General features: G+C 33.7%; 3 protein-coding genes across 3 annotated transcripts; 1 reads left to right on the plus strand and 2 right to left on the minus strand.

Annotated features, from left to right (window-relative positions):
* Positions 1-6,107: 6,107 nt before the first annotated feature.
* TRIADDRAFT_25963 (uncharacterized protein) lies at positions 6,108-7,833 on the minus strand (the record flags this gene model as incomplete). Its single annotated transcript, XM_002112860.1, has 6 exons — positions 6,108-6,305; positions 6,392-6,565; positions 6,684-6,867; positions 6,990-7,042; positions 7,217-7,447; positions 7,714-7,833. 6 exons carry the CDS (start codon positions 7,831-7,833, stop codon positions 6,108-6,110), a joined length of 960 nt encoding a protein of 319 aa, XP_002112896.1.
* A 4,091-nt stretch (positions 7,834-11,924) lies between these two features.
* On the plus strand, positions 11,925-12,684 carry TRIADDRAFT_25370 (uncharacterized protein; the record flags this gene model as incomplete). The annotated part of the gene is made up of 3 exons (XM_002112424.1): positions 11,925-12,005; positions 12,253-12,321; positions 12,577-12,684. 3 exons carry the CDS (start codon positions 11,925-11,927, stop codon positions 12,682-12,684), a joined length of 258 nt encoding a protein of 85 aa, XP_002112460.1.
* A 1,470-nt stretch (positions 12,685-14,154) lies between these two features.
* Positions 14,155-17,535, minus strand: TRIADDRAFT_56499 (uncharacterized protein; the record flags this gene model as incomplete). The annotated part of the gene is made up of 9 exons (XM_002112861.1): positions 14,155-14,532; positions 14,741-15,019; positions 15,203-15,324; positions 15,512-15,569; positions 15,722-15,924; positions 16,075-16,108; positions 16,535-16,641; positions 17,007-17,216; positions 17,475-17,535. The coding sequence occupies 9 exons, from the start codon at positions 17,533-17,535 to the stop codon at positions 14,155-14,157; spliced, it is 1,452 nt and encodes a 483-aa protein (XP_002112897.1).
* Positions 17,536-22,380: the final 4,845 nt, after the last annotated feature.

The raw sequence follows: 22,380 nt of genomic DNA on the forward strand, positions 1-22,380 counted from the left end.
AAAATATTTGATTAATTGCCAGCTGTGTTATACCTTAAGACTAGATTTGGAAATCATCTCGATAATTAACCGCCATGAAAGGAGATAACTTAAAATCGATCTTTGATCGCTGTCACTGAATTCTTCTTCGTTTAATTCTCCCTTACCTACTGACTTCGTAGGTATACTTTGAATAACTTTTAATACAGAATTGATAATCTCAAGTAGAGCAGCTGGTAGAGACCTGAAAATCAAGGACAACGTAAGAGTTAAACTTCATTTGCTAAACTCTGAAATTTTAGACAGTACCTTGTCATATCATCAATGTCCTCAGATAAAGACTCTTCATCCATCGTAACTGTACGAGGTACTGTCCTAATAGCGTTATATCGTATAAATGAACGATATCAGTACGATTGTGCACAACAAATTTAAAACGAATTGCTTAGACACAATTAAATTTATGGCGATCCTGTAACCTCATTAAGAGATGGAAGATAGTCACAGAAATTGAGACAGGGCGCGATTTCATTAATGGACATAAATAATCCCACAACGAATTAGAACTTGATTCACCAAATGACAAAACTTCAGAGAGAATCAAGATAAAGTTATCAGAGTTCAAAAAGGTAACTGGCATTTTCAAAGCAACGGCTGATACATTCTTTAATAGATACGATAATGGAATCATATTGCTGAAGCCTATTCCAGAGGAATCTAATGCAGCTTGAAAAAATATTTATTTATTAAAAAGTTGAATTAGCAATTAAAACTGGCAATAGAAGATAACGTACTAGCTAACTGCAGGAAGTAGCTCATCGTTACTGAAAATGCAGACTCCCTGTAAACATCTGACCACTCCATTTTCAAATTTGACGGTATATAGGGTTGATTTCGTCGTCTTGCCGAAAGTGTCGACGTATGCATTAGGCAACCATCCATCAACAGAAGGAGCTTAAAAGCTTCATTAAAGAACTTCATCTTTATGATTGAGAAACTGGCGCCGCGATTATATTCATTTGCATTCTGACATGACTGAAATATTATGATAAGAATGCTTTTTCAATTGTTCATATATATGAGAATAAAAAAACTTAGTAATATTTTACATTACTTGGATTCTAAACGACATGCGTAAATCGTATTTTTTAGACTGCTAAATAACGGTAGTACAGTACCGCAGTGGTCACAATCAATTATACTTAAGATGTAAGGAAAAGAATACGAAATAAAAGTATTGTAGTGACTAATCATTATAAACATTATCCTAAATACTTAATAGACTTACCTGAAGCCAACCCACAGTACAGCATAATGCAAAGTCCCACATTAAGTCGTCGAACAAAATTATTCCAGATGAAATTGCGTTATTTATAAAGCATATCATTGCTTCATTTAAGGAGACTATTCCAGTGGAAAGCTCATCGATATTGCTAGATACAATAAATTGCAATAAATTTATCATATATGTATGTAGCCTCTTAAACGGTTATTTTATACTAAAATAAAGCATACCATTGAAATGCGAAGATGTCTAAATGATTATCTTTAAGAGCTCCCAGCATGCGTATTACATTTGCGATATAATCGACCATAGATGTTGGATTTTGATTTTGCTTTTGCATAGTTTTAAATACGCATGATATGACGTTTAAGTATGAGCCTATTTCTATATGTAATCACACAGAAGCGGCGATAGTAAAGATCATTTTAGAGCTACCGTTAAAACATAGATAAAACATACAGTGCATGCTAATAATAATTAATAGAACGAGTACTTACGTAGCAACCAGTCTACGGATACCTCCATTTCCATGTTTAACATAGCTTTAACTTGATTAAAGCACATTTCTAATATCTTTGAATTCTGTGCCAAATCTAAATAAGATACAATAACTTGCAAAGTATGCATGTTACCCATGTTCATAAAGCCCCTGCACAAGCAAAAATACAAGTATCACACAGCAGAAAATCACGTACAGGATTAGCAAATATTTTCTCAAAAATTTTCAGCTACTGATTTCGCACCTTGAAATATAATCAGAAGATACAATTTGATCGATATGAGTAACAGGTATCCCTTTACGGAGCGAACCGCACAAATCTACATATACAAAAGGCCATATTCCTCCATTATCCATTGATCTATTTGGTAGAGATTATAATTATTATGGCAAAACTTGAAGACGGTTACAATAATAAGGGGCAGCATTAAAATCATGATATTGCCTAAAATTACCTCTTGTAACATTCCGAAATGAGATAGTCAGTATCGATTTCAGAAATTTCTGCAGTTAATACACTAAGATTGCTTTTAATAAGCTCTAACACCTTTTTAAGAAATGTTTCAGTTGAGATAATGGGGCTTTTTCTCACCTAAAGAGAAAATCATACCACATTAATAATCCTTTAAAATGACGTATGTTGTTCATGTATTTTCGTAAAGTATACCAAAAATGTTTTACATTTACGTCTACATAGAAGCATCATTAAATGTATTACCATATACGAATGTTCTGACTCCATTGATGTTATCGTAAGTTTGCATAATTCCTGACAGTAGATAATATCTAGCAGGCAATCATTGCGCGATAAATAGTTATCATATATTGAAGTTAAAACTTTAGTGCTAGTTTCCATGGATTCAATAAAACTGCAATGTGCCAGAGAATGGTTTTCGGGCGTAGCCTGTTCGTCTAGTAACTCATAATCTTCGTCTGACGAATCTGTAATGTCTTCGATATATTCTGTCATGTCACTCTCTGAATCAGACAAGTTTGATTCATTATGGCATTTAACAACTCTCATACCGAGAGAAGAAACAAACAGCATCTCCTTAATGTAGGATGGAAAAGCCTTTTGAGGCTCATCAGCGAATATATAATAATCCTGTAACCACGATTCATCGAAGGAAATAATACCTTCGAAGTATGGGTAAATCAACCACTAAAACAATGGATGAATACAATTTATGATTTCAAAATATTAAATTTGATATGGAGCAGAAAAGACATTTTTATTTGATATATAAAAATTCGTAACATTGCGGTATAGATATAGGGAATATCTCATTAATTCAAATTTTTTGTACCTCTTTGTATGACCATCTGCATGCCTTTTCTCTTAATTTATCAAATTCTTCACGATTTCCAAGCAGAATCTTCATTATATTATCTTGCGGGTTTCTCAATACATTATCTGAGCCTGCATTAGTTTTTGTTTCAATTTCCAAGCACAATAACAGGATTGAACTGTTTACTAAATTCTGAATCCTAATTAAGAAAACACCATAATACAAATTCTATAACTCAAATAGTGATTAAACGGTCAAACAATCGAATAATTCAGTAATTACCTGACAAATTGTTGACATCCTTCGCTGTGAAGGCATTCCTTTAACCACATAGCGGCTTTTTCGATGAAAGATAGGTTAAAGCGCGTACTATATTGAAGTATTTCTTGTATCTCTATTTGCACTTCAGCTAAAGGTTATGAAATGGAATTTAATCTGATTATTATATGTCCGTATCATTAAAATTTTATAGATTGAACTACATAAATTTTGTTATACTTTCTAAGATAATCTAAACCCAATTTATCTACATACAGCAAGCTACGTGTTTAGTATACTATACATAACTTAGACAAGAATAAGTTAGAAAGGATTTACCGTCTCAATGATTCGATACCTTCAAATTTTATATCAATTGTTTACGTACTTGCAATTGGTTCCGTACAGCAGGTCAGTTTGAAGCATTCATATAGTAAATCCTCCACAATCGCTGATAAAATTTTTCTATCCTAAATACATACACATGTAATAATCACTTCATATTCTCCATGTGGTTAAGCTAACACATACATGTATTCCGCAAAACTTCAAACTACAAATAAATGTCTTGCAACATTAACGAGCTGTCACACGGTTGAGATACTATTTTTAGCTGATGATGAACACAAACAGACCAAGTAATAAGTACTTTAACAGATGAAACAATACCTCAATTAATTTCAAATAATGTCTCAGTGTGCAAATCGTTGCAGCGATTTCTTTTGAACGACCATAATTGGTGGTATCTCTTATAAAGTCGTGAAATTGTGAAAGAACGATTTCGATCGTATTTGATTGCAATATAAAATCTGAAATAAAAGAAGTAATTATCTCAACATAACTTGAAGAATTATTAAAATACACAAAATAGGCATCACAGAAACAATGCGACATTTTGAATAATTTACAAACCTTGATCTAACTTGTTGAAACATTTTGTTAAGATTTTCCACTCATCACTACTGTCGTGATTTGGCCCATTAGAATTTGCACTACCGTACAAATTATCCACTAGACGCAATATAGACTTATTGAAAATGGTACTTTTCAGCCATACTCTGTTGTTATTCTGAAGCACCTACAATAAAATTTGTCATAAGCAAGCAACAGGTCAAGCAAAAATATCATATTAAACATTGAAGAGATAAATAAACGTCTTTTACCTTACTAAGATACAGCTGTATCATGGAGACATTGTCCATATCCTATTGATACATAAAACCAATAAATTATACATGCCGTAATTCTATATTAGAAGCAGTTTCTTCTTTTCGATGAATTGTATTTACACTACCTTCCATAAATCTTCCAGCACTTCTAGTTGTAAATCTTGAGGCAGAAGGTTTAAGAGTGAATCTGCTAACTGTGAAGCTGAACTTATAGCAATTTTAGCCTTATTCCTATCAATTGAAATGATGTCATGAGCCCAAGGTATAATATTTCCACGCATAAATGACGAAACATTCTGTGCCAATGTCTTCGTATCTTTTTCAATAGGATCGACATCGATTAATTTTTTGAGTATTTCGGTAGAAGCAAACTTATACGTTAATTTAGATAGAAATACCAAATGAGGGCACTTTCTGTTCGAAATAGTTTGACTGGTAATTTTGTGACATAGGGAAGAGGTTAATTTATAACATTCTTGGCTCAGTAATTGTTGATATTTTGAAGATACTTGATTAGCTGATGGCTTATTATTCATTTCCCGATCGGAATAGTTGCGACTGCCATCAGTAAATGAAACTGTTTTTCTTAACATTTTAGTCGCTGAACCACCTTGTAGTCCACAAGTTAAAATCAGGTCTGCCAACCGTTGTAATGAGTGAAGATAGTCCTATTCAACGGATATTTACATAGTTAATAAATTATCTACCGATTATTTTCTATCGGTAAATATTACTTTTTAAGTAATATTTACATCGATTACAACTAATACCTCATTAATGCCTTGAAAAGATTCGTCGATTATGTCTCCACATATACACTCAAATTTATTCCAAAATTTAAACCACAAGGAGTTTTCCTTATCACAAACAGCAGTTTCATCTTCTCTCTGATCAGAATGTATTTTTGCTAGTTTAAGAAGGAATTTATTCGTATTTGTGTACAAGCACGAATTAGCCAATAGTGGAGAATGAGCAATCAAAGAGACCTTCAGTAGTGGTAACATCTATGTGAATGATATAACCTCAGTTATTAACTAATCATGAATTGTATTAAAACATTTTAACCATTAGAAATATCGATCATTTACCTGGTCAGTTAAAACGTATGATGCAACATCATCGAAAGTGCCTGTTGATGAATGCGAGGCTATAGTGTGGTAAATACACTCAACAAAAGCCGACACAATTGCTGAACACTCCGCTATACCTTGGCTAATGTGTAAATTATTCAACCTAATATCATTGAGTAATAAATCATCAGTCACTTAATCTTAAAACAATTTAAAAGTTGAAACTTATGTCCCTGGTGATAATAATACTTTTATAAAAGGGAAGATTAGGTATGTCAATCGTTATGCACGTTCTATAATAAATGCTAACCCTTCCCGAATATTAGAAAAAAATAAGCGATAAAATTCAGTGCCACCACCAGTGACCTAAAAAGATAATTTGAAAGTAAATTTGATTTTTTACTAGCAATTAAAAAATAAAAAAGGCATATTTTTTAGAAATAGCATCATGCATTTAAGGACAGAAGTACATTGCAGTAGTTCACTTAAAGAGTAGGTTACGTGAATTTATCTTGCAGAAGTACTCAAGTATAGACTCTTCAATCAGTGCAAATTTCGCTAGGCCAATGAATTAACGATATAGCATTGAGTTTGTAATAAGCGGAAAAATCTGTCTGATACCTCAATAGGAATTTTACTTAGGAATGGCAGCAATGCTGGAAATATCACAGAAGCTGAACCATTTCCATTCGAACGCAACAACTGCCATAATTTCGGCAAGACACTTTTCCTAGCACTCACATGATCCCAGCAGTCCTTAGTATTTAGGCATACGATTAATATTTACAATTGAAGGCTTTATTAACTTTTTAAGATTGCAACACATAACTGCTATATATTACCTGTACTTGAGTGACAACAAGTAAGATTGCATCCCATAAGGACCGGCAAACTAATGGTTCTGTATCGTCAATAGAACCAAGTATTAGAGGACATGCTTTCGAGTTGCTGTTGCTTGAAGTAGATGGTAAATGCTGATAATAAATTGCCATCAATGTGAAAAATGCTGATCGAATCTGGAAATAGAAAAATAATTAATTTTGAAAACCTGCTTGATCAAGATGAAAAATAGAAACTAATAAAAACTATCATAGCATAAGAATTATTTCAAAATAAATAATAAATTTGCTGTACCATAGGTGAATCACTTTTTCCGAGTTTCCAAAATTTTGCTGTATCTAAAATTTCCGAAAAAGGGGCTGTATCGAAATCTTCGATATCATTAGGAGCCAAAGTATTAATTACTTGTCCTAATGCTAGTAACGATGATGCAACTACCCGTTGATACTTCGATTCCATATCATCCGTAGAAATATTGCTAAATATATGTATAAAATAAACGGCGGAAATATTTATTCTGTCAATAATATCAGGGATATTGGTCAAAAACGCCAACTGTACCACTCGTGTAAATAACACATTTAAATCATAGAAACTCACCCTGTATTGCTTAATGTCGCAGGAGTATGGACAAAGAGATTCTCCTTGATGTGCTACAAAGGTGAATCAAATAAAGCGAAAGAACAAACATAAGTTAAATAGCATTAAAGCCGTTACAGCAGTTACATTACTAATCAATAAGTACGTCTTTTACTATATAATACTTTAATACATTCATCAAATAGTATCATAATTAAATCTAAGTACGAAAAACTATAGATTGTTACCGTGATGGTCTCCTCTAAACAAAATTTCATAACTTCAGCTCTCTTTAATGGAGGAAAAGCAGTATCAAAAGCAACTTTTGCAGCTGTTGCAGCAGGAGCATAGCTATCATGATGACTACATAACCAACAACCAATGATTGACTTAAGATGCGGAGCAAGTCGACGGCGCACACACTTAACAATACTTAGTAAGGCCTGCTGTGTTGCTTCTCGTACCTTTCTATCAACATCCTATATTATTATTTGAGATAACATAAATCACATTATAAATTAAAGAAACATATTATGATCGTTATAAGTTTATTATAAAATGCAACAAGCCTATGACCGAGATTTGTAATGCTTTTCATAAGACTTTACAGAAAACAATAAAGATTTCAAGATATTCACTGCTTATATATACAGTAATATACGATGTGTACAGTACAGCTTCTTGGATATACAGTACATTATCCTGCATTTTATCAGGGGAGATTACAATTACAAATATATCTTACGTAAGCTAAACGGTTGTAACTTCTTGTCCAAGAATGCAGCAATCCGATGATTTCCTCAATCGGTTTATCCAAGCATAGCTCCGCTAATTCTTGTAATGCCTGAAATACAGCGAGTGACATATAGATATCAGTAATTTCTATTATCATGATGATAAATCAAATGTAGCCAACTACCAAAATCGATGCTACGAATAAAGACTATATCGAAAAAAATCATTTCAGCGCGCAGTAACCGTACAGTTAGAACCGCTAGGTGAATTTAGCAATTCATTATCCTCAATCAGATAATTGATGTCATACAGTAAGATTTTCAAAGTTTATGTATTGAAATAAAATTAATTACTAAGTATCGTAGCTTGTGTAGGTTTTATGGATTTGCAAAGCAGATATCACCAATTGTAAACTGGCTATATCATCTACCACGGCTAATTTGCAATAATTACTATTCTAAATAAACGACTACCAAGTCAGAAATTGTTAGCACAAAATGGCTAATTTGTAATTAATGTAGACTAATAATAATTCCAGTATTTTTAATTAAATTCCATAACAAAGGTTAAGTTTTTCATCCATAGGTCTCTGGAACTACGTACGTAATCTTTCTAATAATAAATCTAGCGAGTCTGCTTTGGATGTTAGTATTAGTGAAGAATGTCTTCGCAATACTATTTAATAAACTGTCTAACTATAATCAAAATTAAGTTATACCTTCAGTCTCGTCAGAGAATCCTTCTTAGATAATTTCTTGATTATAATACGGAAATCGGGACTAATATTACTATCATCTTCATTAGGAGGCCCAGAGCCAGATACAGTTGCAAAGCCAATAAAACCAGTCGTATCGGCTCCTTTTCTAGCCAAATGATCCGCCGCTCTACCACTGTTGGAAGCCTACAACATTTAAATTGCAAAAATATTTTTCGATTACGCACTACGTCTATAATAAAATGGTAATTATGATATTTGCCATATACGTAAGTATATCATGTATAGTAGTTCTACAGTATCATTTACGTGTATAACTAACTGTCTATCTAAACGTCTACTGTATAAGAAAAGTAGCATAAATGATCACAGCAACTTATTATCATAATTTTCATTACACAGAACAGTATAATATCATGTACAGTAGTTGTACAGTATCATTTATGTGCGTAGCTGACTATCTATCTCAACGTCTGCTATGTACGAAAAGTAGGTGTAATAAATGCGTCTCACCATAACTATCCTAGTCAGATGGTATTTTCTAAAAGACTTTTATTACAAGGTTTTAGGAATAGTAGAGCAATAATTAATTACTACAAGAATCTAGTCTAAAATCTAAAGTATTACGAGCTCAAAGCGAAGTGAAGTCTCTTCTTCCCTGTGAGCTCATCTCTGCAGTTCTTATAAACATTTCCTTAAATCCATTTATGACAACTTGATTAATCTACAATCAGATATGAGTCATCAAATAAAATAGTTTTCTCTAACAGTACATCATTATTTTCTACAATCTGAATCATTCTACTTAAGATGGCACTATTCTTCTATTAACATCTAGGCCCTTTCTTCGAAGGGCATCTTAACTACAGCGTTTCTAGCTACATCAATCTTGTACCATAATTAGTCAACTGGCTACTATTAGTCATCAATGATTTCTAATATAATAGTTAGCAATCATCTAATAATAGCTTCACGGTAATATCTATTCAAAGCAACCTAACTATATCAAATATAGCTATCCGTATAATCAAATATGGGTGCATCACTACAGTAGGATAAATGATCACAGCAACTTATTATCATAATTTTCATTCTACTGTACAGTATAATAAAGTGATAATTACGATATTTGCTGTAATATGTAGTTCTATAATAAGGGATTATCCATCTAAATGCCTGTTCTATCGCATATCAGAAAAATAATAACTGTAGTTATAGTCTGTAACAACTGTGTCACTTCGAGTATTGTTACCCATGAACGAAAATTGTAGTACCAATATTTTTATGTGATTATTTTGAATCAAGCAAATTCACTTGTCATGCTATTTATAATAACAATAGTGTATGAACTACTAGCAATGTATGATATAAAGCATTCATTGCAGGACGTTATCATGTAAAAGCCGCTATCACGAATGGGAAGCATGGTGATCACGCTATAAAATACAACATAATAATCAATTTACTTGGGGGGAACGAAAAATTTAGATCGCTTGTGATCTGTGCTGTGAGCGAGTCATGACGATCACTCCATTTACAATAGTAAATACTGTAAGGACTCAGCAATTCAATACTTATTATTAGCATTGATTTGACGATCTAGTAACATAGATGGCTTAACCCGTAGGAATAATAATATTAGTGATGCTATATGTGCTTCATTACTAGCATTAGGGATTGTACAGTACTACAGTAAGAGGATAACTTGTTGTGCTCGAGATCTCCAGTATGACACACAATTTGTACGATTGTGACCAAATTCTTCTTCAGTACGCTTGGTGCTTACCCGTAAATTTCCTTTCACTCTTTGCTTGTTTTTATTGCCCATAATTCTACCAATTTATTCGTTGCTATAACAGCTTTAGATTACAGCCACAATAACAGCATAAATATAATGTCCTCAATAATATATAATGATGATAATAAGGAAACTATATGATAGCAGTTGGATCTTAAATGGTCTTCTGCTGCACGGTTGCATGGACGACTAGAAATTTTCATGCGCAGTGATGCCACTAGTGACGTCAGCGGTTGGGTGGATTAGGCCATCGAGGTGAGCCTCCACTGGTGTGTATCAAAGTACGGTCAGTGTAGAAACGACACGTGCGCTCGTCCGGTCGTGTTGCTATACTGTACTATACTGTACTGTATACTGACCTTAGTGTCATTGCAAATTTTTTTTTTCAGTATACAGTACAGTAGTCTCGCTAAAGTTGAAGAATTTGATAGAACTTCGTTGTTTCTGACTCTAAAAGTAACAATCATGGATTGACAAATAATTCATTAACGATACTTATGTACGTGCAAATATCCCTGAAATTGTGTCACGTAGAGAATGACTTTGTACATTTACAATAAAATCTATCTACAGGTGTAAGCACAGTATGGTCTGTTGTCTGCTTACCTATGACCTGATTGGGGGTTGGCTCAGTTGACCCAATACCTGGCAATGAGTACAACTAGCAAAAGTCATGTCATTACCACATGCTAATACGCATATGAAATATTGTCTACAGGGTGACATTTGGGGGGGGAGAGCGTTGCGACTAACCGTGTGCTGGTGCTGTACTGTACAGTACATTTACAGGACAGGTTGAGTCCGAGAAATACAGTACAGTACTGTACTGTACACTGTACAATAATACTTAAGCATAAGCGCAGCTCCACCGCCTTCTTCCTCGTCTAGGTGAAATAGAAGCCTTCAAAATTGGTAATCCGATCAATTTTTTGGTTATGTTGCAATTTTATGAACAGCAAATAATAACATTCAAGACTACAACAATATTTAAGTTTCATATTGAAATCTTGCAGTAATATACTGTACAGTAAACACAATCTGTAGTCAGAGTAGAGCACTTTTATTGCATGATGAAATTGGATATTGCAGAAGTAATAACCATAGATAGCACTATTATTGAAATTCTTAATTTCGCTTTTGCAGTAAATAGAGCTGAGGTATAGGCTATCAACTGTACAACGTATACTGCATAATATAGTTTATAAGTATCAAGCCTCATGTTAGAACTAATTTTACGTGCGATAGTAGCAAACGTGTGCTACAGACCAAGCACTGGAATACCGTCTTGAGATACATACTATATCTCCAATACTGCATGCTTCCAACAACTAATTCATCTCGCAAACGTTTTACTCATATGCTGAAAATTTCATTTTATTATTTCTGTAAAATTGTAACTTACAACACTTCTAATTGCACATCTTGACCTCAGACTATAGCTGTTTATTAATTGAATGAAAAATTAATGGTACGATTAGTGCTAGGATTAGTAATTTTCGTCTTAACAGCATGAACGAGGTACAAAATTATGAACTAATTGATACACGGCCTACTGCATATTCGAATAGTGCTTAGTAATCCATAGCTAAACTAACTACAGAGTTGATATCAGTAACTATACATACATTGTAGTGATTACTTAAGGACTTCAATTGATTACAGCTGCAGAATGGATAACTATTCCAGTTCCTCTTTCGGTGGCGGTAGTATGACAAGCAGTCAAAAAGATCAGGTCTTACAGGAACTCAGAAGTCAGATCGCTCTGGCAAATGCTCAGGAATTGATGCAGGTAGTTATTAAAGTGTTGTTATACGAGCATATAAGATTGCGCTCCGCTTACACGCGCACATCGCCAGTAACAGTAAACCTTTAGCAACGATAAAGAATATTCAAGTGCTGTTTTGATAGATCAGATACTGTATTGTAATCTAATTCTCTTATCATGCATTACAGTATTCTATAAGACTGCCTTGTAAATTACCCTTTAATTGTTTATGACTCTGTTATTCGTATACTTTTATCTTTATTGTTCATAGAAAATGTCAGAAAAATGCTTTAAGAAGTGTATATATAAACCTGGAACCCAATTAGACAACTCTGAGCAGGTACAACAAAAGTATAACGTATCGACATGAATCTAGCTTCCAATTAGTATCAGAATGCAAAACTAATTGATAATAATAGAATCATGGATATTTATTATTTTCAAATGATGTAGGTCATTTTTAACTTTACATGCTATAAATCGAAGCAAATTACAGTTTGTTTCATCCCATTCATTTCTTCGTAAATGGTACAACTATTTACGGTATTAACTCCGTATCGCTACAGCTAATTAAACACCGTGTTTTCTATCCTAGAAATGTCTTGCCATGTGTATGGATCGATATATGGATGCGTGGAATACAGTTTCACGTACATATAATGCACGATTATCAAGAGAACATTCAAGTGGCGGCCTTCAATAGAAAGCTTGCGTTAGAAACTACTTCCATATCAAATACGCGTATATTGGCGTTAATCTCACTGTAATTTAACATGCTTCATATCGCGATGCTTATTCGTTCATATTACGAATGAGCGTGAATAACTTTTATGTAGAATTATAAACGCCATAGGAAGAACTTTCTTTGATATGTTACCGTTACATTGCGATACACAGTATATCACTTGGGCCATGAATTAATTTATCAACTGTATTATGCAGAGCCTATTGACTTCGTATGACACTTAACGTGATATCGTCGCTGAGCTGTATGCATAGTTTCTACCTTTCGAGCATGCAATCCTGCTGGTTGTCAATCTTATGATTCAATAAAAGCAATTATTGGTTTTCATAACGTTCTGGACTATTTAATATTTTTGCTCCTATTCTAGACTTACCAAGATAATAAGCATGTTCACTAATTAATACTAATATGCTTGTTCTATTTAGCTTTTAATTCGAATAATAAGAACTAAACCAAAAATAGGTACTATGTACCGTTTAAATTAGTAATGGACCTATACTTTAATACGAAATCGTCCAAAGATTCTATTTCATGTTATTAAATATAATTATAATTATTGTAGGCGATCTTCCATGCCTGTCTAGTATGATCTAAGATCCGTTATGATTATCATGTTCATGCACGCTTTCAAATTATTACAAAGCATTACTACATAAACCTGAATGTTATAGTGCTGTAAACAGGTAAACTTGAACAAGCTCTAAATCTGTGCCCGGCACTTGGAGAATCTTTTTCTCGTGATAATTCTGATTAAGCAACAACTAGTAAATAATCAAATTGTGCATATATTTTACTATATCAAATTCAATGCTTGTAATTACAATAAACAGCTACGTTATAAATTTTTCGTTATTGTTCTCCCATTGAGCACCACTTTCAGATTCCGTGAACTTTAGTTTTCATCATATGTTTAAAGTGATAAAATTTGGATCTTATCGATAAAATTATACACCAATACATCAAAAACATTTTAGGCTGTAATAGCTCCTATGATGCATAATTAACGTTATATCAAAGTAAAAGCTAAAAAATATCAATAATTGTAAAAATAAAAAGCAAAAGCAACGTGCAATACGCATTCAAAGGTCATATAAATATTGGATAGTTTCTGTATTTATGAGTAGAGAAACTATAAATTGTAGCAATAAAAATATTGATATGTGTTAAAGCTACTGTACCCACATTGAAGGAGTAAGAGCTATTTTTCGGTTATTTTTCTAGTTAGATAAATGTACTGTACTTATAATATTACTAATGAACGTTTTATTATCCATAATCCCAGCAATCGTTTTTGTAAAGTCTTATTTATCTAACTTCATGCATCGCATGCTTTACAAATTTTTAAATTTAATTCGAACAGAAAACAATTGCAGCCCTAAGCCTGAACAATTACAGAAAAATAGTTCGTATAACATCAGTCCATTTAACTTAACATGGATAAACCTTCTCTCGAATTCGATCTACGTCAACTTGCATAGTAACTCTCAATTTTTTTTCTTCGTCTATCTCTTTTCTTAATGAATTCACAGTTAACTCAAAATTTTTCCTCATTTGCTCTATTATATCCTGTAAACTCTTAATTTCAGCCTTCAACGCGGTAACTTCCTCCTGTTTCGCTTTAATATCACCCGTGAATATATTCTCAGATGTTTTGGCAAGTACGGGTTCTTTAATGGGTTGAGGAACTGAATAGCCTGAAGTACTTGAGGTACTTGAGGATAGTTTCGGTTTTCTTGGTGGCAATGTTTGTGATTTAATCTTTGCTTCCGTATTTGAAGTATCAACTTGCGGTGATCTCATTGGTTTCTAGTAGAAACATGTAAAGAAGTAAAGAATGTAGTTATCTTGGCTAATTTTCATAGTTCTGTACCGAATATCTATGTCGAGAAAGTCTGATAAAGTATTACGGCTAAAAGATCAAATCTTATCAGCATCTGCAAATACCTGATAAACCATTGGCAGTAACGATAGCTGAAATATACTTAAATATTGATGCTATAATTTCGAAACGCACCTTCATAAACTTTGACCATGGAGGAAGATCTTGCTTACAATCACGATCATTTTCTTTCAATTTTTCAGAGGATTTTTCAACGCCGCTCAAAATAGGTCCTTCAGACTTTTCAGGCTTTTCAGGCTTTTCAGGCTTTTCAGGCTTTTCAGGCTTTCCAGGCTTTCCAGGCTTTCCAGGCTTTCCAGGCTTTTCGGGCTTTTCGAGCTTCTCAGGCTTCTCAGAATCAGGTATAGACTTCTTAGACTTACTTGTTTCATCTTTCATACCATCGAAAACATCCTAGATATGGTATCAATTCAAACAGTACTTCAATTAGAAACAGTTTTAGCGCTTTACAGCAAATGATAAAGTAAGGTTAGTAAGTAGTAAGTGCCAACATAAAGATTTATTTCAAAATTCTGCGTTACTGCGATCTATACCGCTCTCCTTAAATTTCATGCATTTTAAATATATCTTACTAACATCGGTAACATCATTGTGAAGACTGCTTCTCGAAGGAGGAGTAGATTTTGCTTTCATAGGTCTACTTCTTGTCAGATTTGGCAATACGCTTATTTCATTCACATCATCAAAAGTGATATTGCCTAAGAATGATACATAGGCAGTATTTAGATAGTTATAACTTTAAAAATGTATAATTCCTGTACAATAGTATCAGTAATACTGTACTGCCAAAGCTAATTGAATAACTTTCAAATAATGCACTATTATGATTACTGCAAGCATTGCAGCGCTTTTCCTTGGTAAGACAAGAGAACAATTAATCATCACCTTTATCTGAAGGAGGAGCCGCTAATGGAGTCCGAATAATATCTGATTGCTTGTATTCCTAAAGATAAAATCTCATAATTATTCTACTGTTCTATTAAATTTATACTTCTCAGATTGCAATGTTATGTTACACCTCAAGACGTAAATATTGCAAAATTTTGAGGATTTTTTAAGACGTATTCATAGGTTCACAGTTACAAAATGACGCACATTATCAGCCGCTTCCTCTACGATGACCTTTATAAAATTATTCGGGAAAAGGCCTTCCTTTCCATTTAATGATCCCCTCCACCATCCCTCCATAGCATCTTCGTCAAGAACGGTAATAATATCACCTTCAGAAATGTCTAGCTCGTCTTCTCGTTCAGCTTTATAGTCGTACAGGCACTGGCATTCTTTCTTCTTCGATTTATCTACTATCAAAAGACATACTACTATTAATATTCTATAACCATTTAACACAATTTAAACAGGAAAGATTTCTATTATGTAGAAAGCTAACAATACATGATCAAATATTTAGTACGTCCAATTCTTAATAACATTATAAGAAAATTATTTACCGGGAGGCCTACTCGGCACAACAGGCGTAGCATCCTAGAAATTAAATTTATAGTTAATTCAATTTAGAATAATTATAATAGATCAACAGTAATAACATAGTCGTTATAGCTGATACTCCTAGTAGTGCGTGCTATCTATAACATAGAAATAAACCACAGATTTAAATATCTAAATAAAGCATAAACAGTGGCACAGTATTATAAACAAAGTACTACGACCGGTTATTGTTACTGGATTTGATTTTACTTGTAAACAAAAGAGTAATCTAACGCTATACACACAACTCACACATTCTAGCAATAATATAATATTTTGTTCATATCACACATATATTATAAGGACGGTATCGTACAATAACTAATATTGATTAGGATTTCTTAATACATTGATATGTACTATACAGTATATACTCGTACAGCACATTAATAGTATAAAGAAATATAATGCTGTAGTGAATACCTTCCTATCTAGCTCTTCTGCCCTCTGCTGTACTTTCTGTAGCAATGGACTACCCTTGGAGTCAGCAAAAATATTGCCAAAACCTGGAGTATTCAATTTACTTTTAGCTAAAATATTAAAGAAAAATTTAAAAAATCAACCCAAAGACCGTCATTTACTGTTTTGGTAGCATAAAAATTTATTATACAGATCTTGAAGAGAGATCATACATTAATTAAAGCTTCATGCTAATTTTTAATGTAAACACTATGTGTACATATGTGTACAGAATACTCCAAATGTAAAGAAACAAGTAATTATAATCAAAAAGTTTGGCACAACTAATATAAACATCTCCATCAAACTGGAAATCATTATAAGGATAGACTTTGAAATAACTATTTCTGTATTGCTTGAATCCTTTGGATGTAATCGGTGTATTACACATTGGTGAAATACGCATACATTTACAGCAGTCCATAAGAAAACTTACGGGGTTTTGCTGGTGGAGGAGGTGCAGGTGCTCGATCATGCTTTTTTACGAAGGTAGCTGGAAAAAGTCCAATTTTACCTCGGAGTCTTCCGATACACCAGTCTTCCGAGTCCCATTTGACAACACTTATAATGTCACCTTCCCTAAATGAAATCTCATCGTCATCTTTAGCATCATGGTCGTACTGTGCCTTGACTAAATCGCCAATAGCTAAAACAAGTAGAAAACCATTACTTGATAATTAAATACGTACACAACTATCTTGATGAGTAGCTTAATGCAGAAAATATAAAATTAACATATTGCGTTTGGGCTTGTTACGAGACAAGTTATTAAGGAGAATGTAGTAAAAGTGCGTTTAAGACTAATTTTATTGTTAAAGCTACTAAAGTACGTACATATGCACACATCAAAATAATTTACATTATTACATATCAATATGAGAATGCCTACTCGTATATAGTTAACCTTTTAATCTTTTAATAAGCAAATCTATATCTATTGCTACAGTACATCTTCTGTCATACATACTCATAACAAATCATAATTAGTTATCACCAATGCAATAGTTAACAATAATATAGACTCAATTGCTATAAGCGATAGTGCTACAACACAAAATTGCGAAATGTATCCTTTCGACTTAAAAAAATAAAAAATAATAATACAATCAAGGTTTACTATCTCCTAGCTTATGCTGCAAACTATTTCTAGGCTCGGCACAACCCAGCCATTTTAAACTTTGCTTTGTTTCTTCAAAAGTTGCTTTATTAAAATTAATCCTCGAATAATACTGTAGGTTGAAAACTGTTTTAGTACTGTACAGTATAATGCGGCACTCAGATTGCCATGACACCATGACCATATTAACCAAAACACCTAGAAGCAACACAATTCTGATCCTACCATCACATCAATGCAGTGCCCATGATGCACGTAGAACTGTGAATTACTAGAAATGCTACGGTCAATAGATGTGCGTATGTACTAGGCAAAACAAGGCGCAGTGCTTTTCCTGACAAGATATGTTGAGTGTAGACTATATAAAGCGCACAATGCATCAGTAGACAGTTCCGGATGGTACCGAAAATAGCAAAGCCAATCACTTTACAGCAATACATTTAAGAATAATCCATTTACGTACTGTATTCATTATTCCCTTTCTCCTTACAATCATTGCTAAGTATACTATACTGTACTATGGTATATCGAGAGAGAGAGAGAGAAACAGTTCCGGATAGCACCGAAAGTAACATCAAGTCTATCACATAAATACAGTCAAGAATAATTAATTGATTACATCCACAATATACAGTATTAATGGATGATCTATTATTCATCTTTCTCTTACAATCAATAATACTAAGTACGGGTATATTATACAGTACACTGTACTAATTAAGACTGATGAAATTTTAATATCAGTAAACTAAACTCGCGCGGTAGATCATCAAATCTTAACGTAGTTTAGAATACAACAGTACAGGATACAAAGTTAGAGACGGAAGTGGCAACCTTTGGTCTAGACTAAAGTATTCATCTAATCTAGACATGTACATTGTACAGTAGATAGTCATTAGAAACGGCTACGGTAACCGATCGAAAAAATGCAAGCCAAAGACAAATACATTTCTAATGATTAAGTATTCATTTGCATGTTTGTTTCATCTTTCTCTACTGTTGATATATGAGTAATGTACTATAGAGATTGAAAAATTATCCAATCTTTTAAAATTGTTATTCAATTGAAATATGAGATGGCAAAACTGGCAGGAAAACTGAAATGTCCATGGTGTGCAGTATAGGCTGTACTGCATACTGTACTGTACAGTATGGTCGATGTTAACACACATTTAAAGTACTGTACAATCAGTACAGTACAGTACTTTAAATCTAAATCTACAGTACTGTACAGTATAATCAAGTACTGTACAGTACTGTACTGTACACTACAAAGTCGAACGCCCATCCCATCAGTCCGCAGCCGATCTTGTAGAGCTTTTTCCATTTTCAGGTAAAAAAACACAATGTCGAGGTAAAGCTACGGGCTGCATAAACTAGATCGTATTTATACCTATCTTCTATGATAGAGTTCTACTCAATGTGCTGACTGGCACGCATAAAGCGAAGGCTGGTAGATTCACACAGAGGAAGCGAAAGCTATGAAATGCCAGTGTAGTATTTTGATTTAATTTCGGATATTAAATTATCATTTACAGATAGTTACGAAAACAGCCAAATCAATGTAAGATATCACACAGTTGCATCTTTACTTAAGTAGGGTGTCAATGTGTAATGGTTAATAACTTTCAAAAATAAGAATATAAAATCATTGTCAATGAAGAACGATCTAGAAATTTATAATCCGCGTACGGTTACAGATATACGTTTGTGAGCTCTAATGCTTGAACTCACATTTGCCCAGGCACCATTTCAAACTCTCTTTTATCCATTTAACAAGATAGCAGTTGATCCATTTTTGATCGGATAGTGTACTATACTGTACTGTATACTATCAGCTCTACTCTAATTTATATAGGATATGATAATATGTCAACATTTTGGTCAAAGAGATTGAAAGGAGTCAAAATAAAATGCATACGACTCGTAAAAACCAAGTCACGAACGAGTCCCTGCAAAGTGTCAATTTGGGGTATTATTAAAACGGAAGTCAGTATCTTACCAAACATTTTCCTTATATGATGCCCAGCCTTTTTATTGAAAATAGACTATCGCTGTCCAAGCTGTTGTGATCTAGAACTATTGCTACAATGAATTATACAGTTTTCGACTTTTTGATACTAAAATTGGACTTGAATGAATTGGATAGGAACCTCCACCGCTGTTGATTTTAATCAACCAGAAGCCAGTGGGCGATCCACAAAGTCTGCAGTCCCTTAACCAACGATATTGTTGTACTAAAATACGAGACTAGACAAGGCAAAATACGCCACGGGTGCAAAGACTGTAACATTGATATAAGTTTGTATCAGACTACAATACAGTACTGTACAACGTACTGTATAGACATACTGTATACAGTACTTTTAGTCACACTAGTACTGCCGTCGCTTTGCTGACGGTTTACGATAATGTGCCCATTTGTTAATAATTAATAGATAGTATTAACCATGTGATAATGTATCCATTTGTTAATAATTAATAGATAGATAGTATTACCATGTGATAATGTGCCCCATTTGTTAATAATTAATAGAGATAGTATTACCATTGATAATGTGCCCATTTGTTAATAATTAATAGATAGTATTACCATTCGACATTATATCTATCTACACTTTTACAGTACTGTACATGTACAACGTACTGCATACTGTACACTTGTACAGTACAATACAGTACTGTACTTTTAGCCACATTACAGTACAGTACAGCGTATGTACAGTGTAAAGTACTGTAATATCTCGGTCGGCGGAGCGACAGACGTTTTAGCTAGTACAGTAATGTACAGTAATTAATTCATTACTAACCCTAACTATCGCGGCCTACAATGACGTCTCAACTGTGCGCTGGACTAACAACATCATTCGGCTTACAAAAATACTACTTTGGTATGTCTGTCAGGGACTACTCAAGAACAAATTTTACCTCTCAACTCCTTCTCCACATTCCCCGCTGTTCCCAACTACAGTACAGTACAGTATTACATGCTGTAATATTGAAAGGGGTCTGTCTGTACGTCTGTCTGCCCGACAGACTTATTACTAATTAATTATTAGCACTTGATTACGCTTATCCAGTTTTATGTAGTCTGTAGTCTGTACTATGTATAGTACTGTACTAGTCTCAATTTGTACCATCTGTACTAGACTACTAGAAGCAGACCTGGACTGATCAGTAATTTTAAATTAAATTAAATTAAATTAATTAATTAAATAAATTAAGAAATATCGAAAAATAGCTACTTAGTATGGATCTTTCGTGTCTGTTTTCTAATCACTGGTACTAATTTTAATACCATTTACGATCTTATACGACTGTTTCTAAGCAGAATTTACTCACGGATAATAAGATTTAACGTAATATTACTTCATTTCGAAAAATGAGTCTCTATCAAATCGATCGTTTGCATACTAAAGTACTGTCATACCCAAGTGCTTGGAAAAATCGTCTATCTTGACGAGATGACAAGAATGGGAACTCCCCTCTCTTAGAAGCAGACCATGTTATGCCGCACATACTGTAAGTACTACTAGTAAGTACAGTACAGTATTGCCCATTACAGTTCAGTACTGGGCAGTCTGGTACATCACAGCCATGGTATATGGACCTCTAGAACGATTACAGTTACTATATATCTGTACTGGATAATAATTTCACTTCACTACCGCCATGAACGTCTTGTTCAATGTTCATTTACCTGTACTTGCAGATTTCAGGTAGAAATGGCCTACCCTGAGTCCTTCATACAATGTACTGTACTGTACACTGTACAGTACTGTACATCAGTAATACTACACCTACAGTACAGTATTGTACAAGACACTACTGGAAGACCGCTGACTACACTAGTAAAATTCTCAAATTTCAGTTGTCCATGCTACAGTACTACTGTACCGTACACTGTACTGTACAGTACACTTATTAGGCTACAACCAAATATAGAATTTATCTAGTTTGGGCCTGATTTAGCCTATACAATTATATGTTTTCGGGGTGCCATCGAAAATAATCACACTTGTACTGTACAGTGTACAGTACATTAGGCCCAGCCATTCTATTACGTACAGTACTGTATAACCCCGATTACCCAGATACTCAGCGTAAATATACTCTACTGAGTGTACAGTACAGTACTGTACAGTGTACATTAATTAATTTCAGAGGTTAACCCGTCAGTTAACCTCTGATCGGCTACTTGTCAAACTTGTCAAATGATTTGACTGCATGTTTCATCATTCATTTATTTACAGTACAGTACAGCACAGTACAGTACTGTACATTACAGTAAATTGCGTACAGTATACTGTACACTGTACCGTACAGTATACAGTACTGTACTGTCCGAGAGTCTGGCTCTACAGTACTGCTGTACTCGGTCTCTGCATACAGTTATCAGCGATGGCGTTAATGGCTAGTAAAAGAATTCTGTCGTCTTCTACCCGTAATTTTCTAGCATTAACGGAAATTTTACGTTCTCGATCAATGGGAACGAAAGATATTTCATCCAGTTTGAAATTTTCTGCAATGCTTAATCAGGGCCGCTGTTTCAGTGTCACACCTAGGCAATTACAAAACAAGTAAGCGAACTACTTCATGAAGGTGGACAGTACGGTGATCTCAGTACTGCATATACTAGTTTAATGAGTCTGCAATTAAGAATTTCATTTAAATTGAATCATATACAAATTTG

This window comes from Trichoplax adhaerens, genomic scaffold, assembly GCF_000150275.1.
Source record: "Trichoplax adhaerens TRIADscaffold_5 genomic scaffold, whole genome shotgun sequence".
NCBI classification, from domain to species: domain Eukaryota; kingdom Metazoa; phylum Placozoa; class Uniplacotomia; order Trichoplacea; family Trichoplacidae; genus Trichoplax; species Trichoplax adhaerens.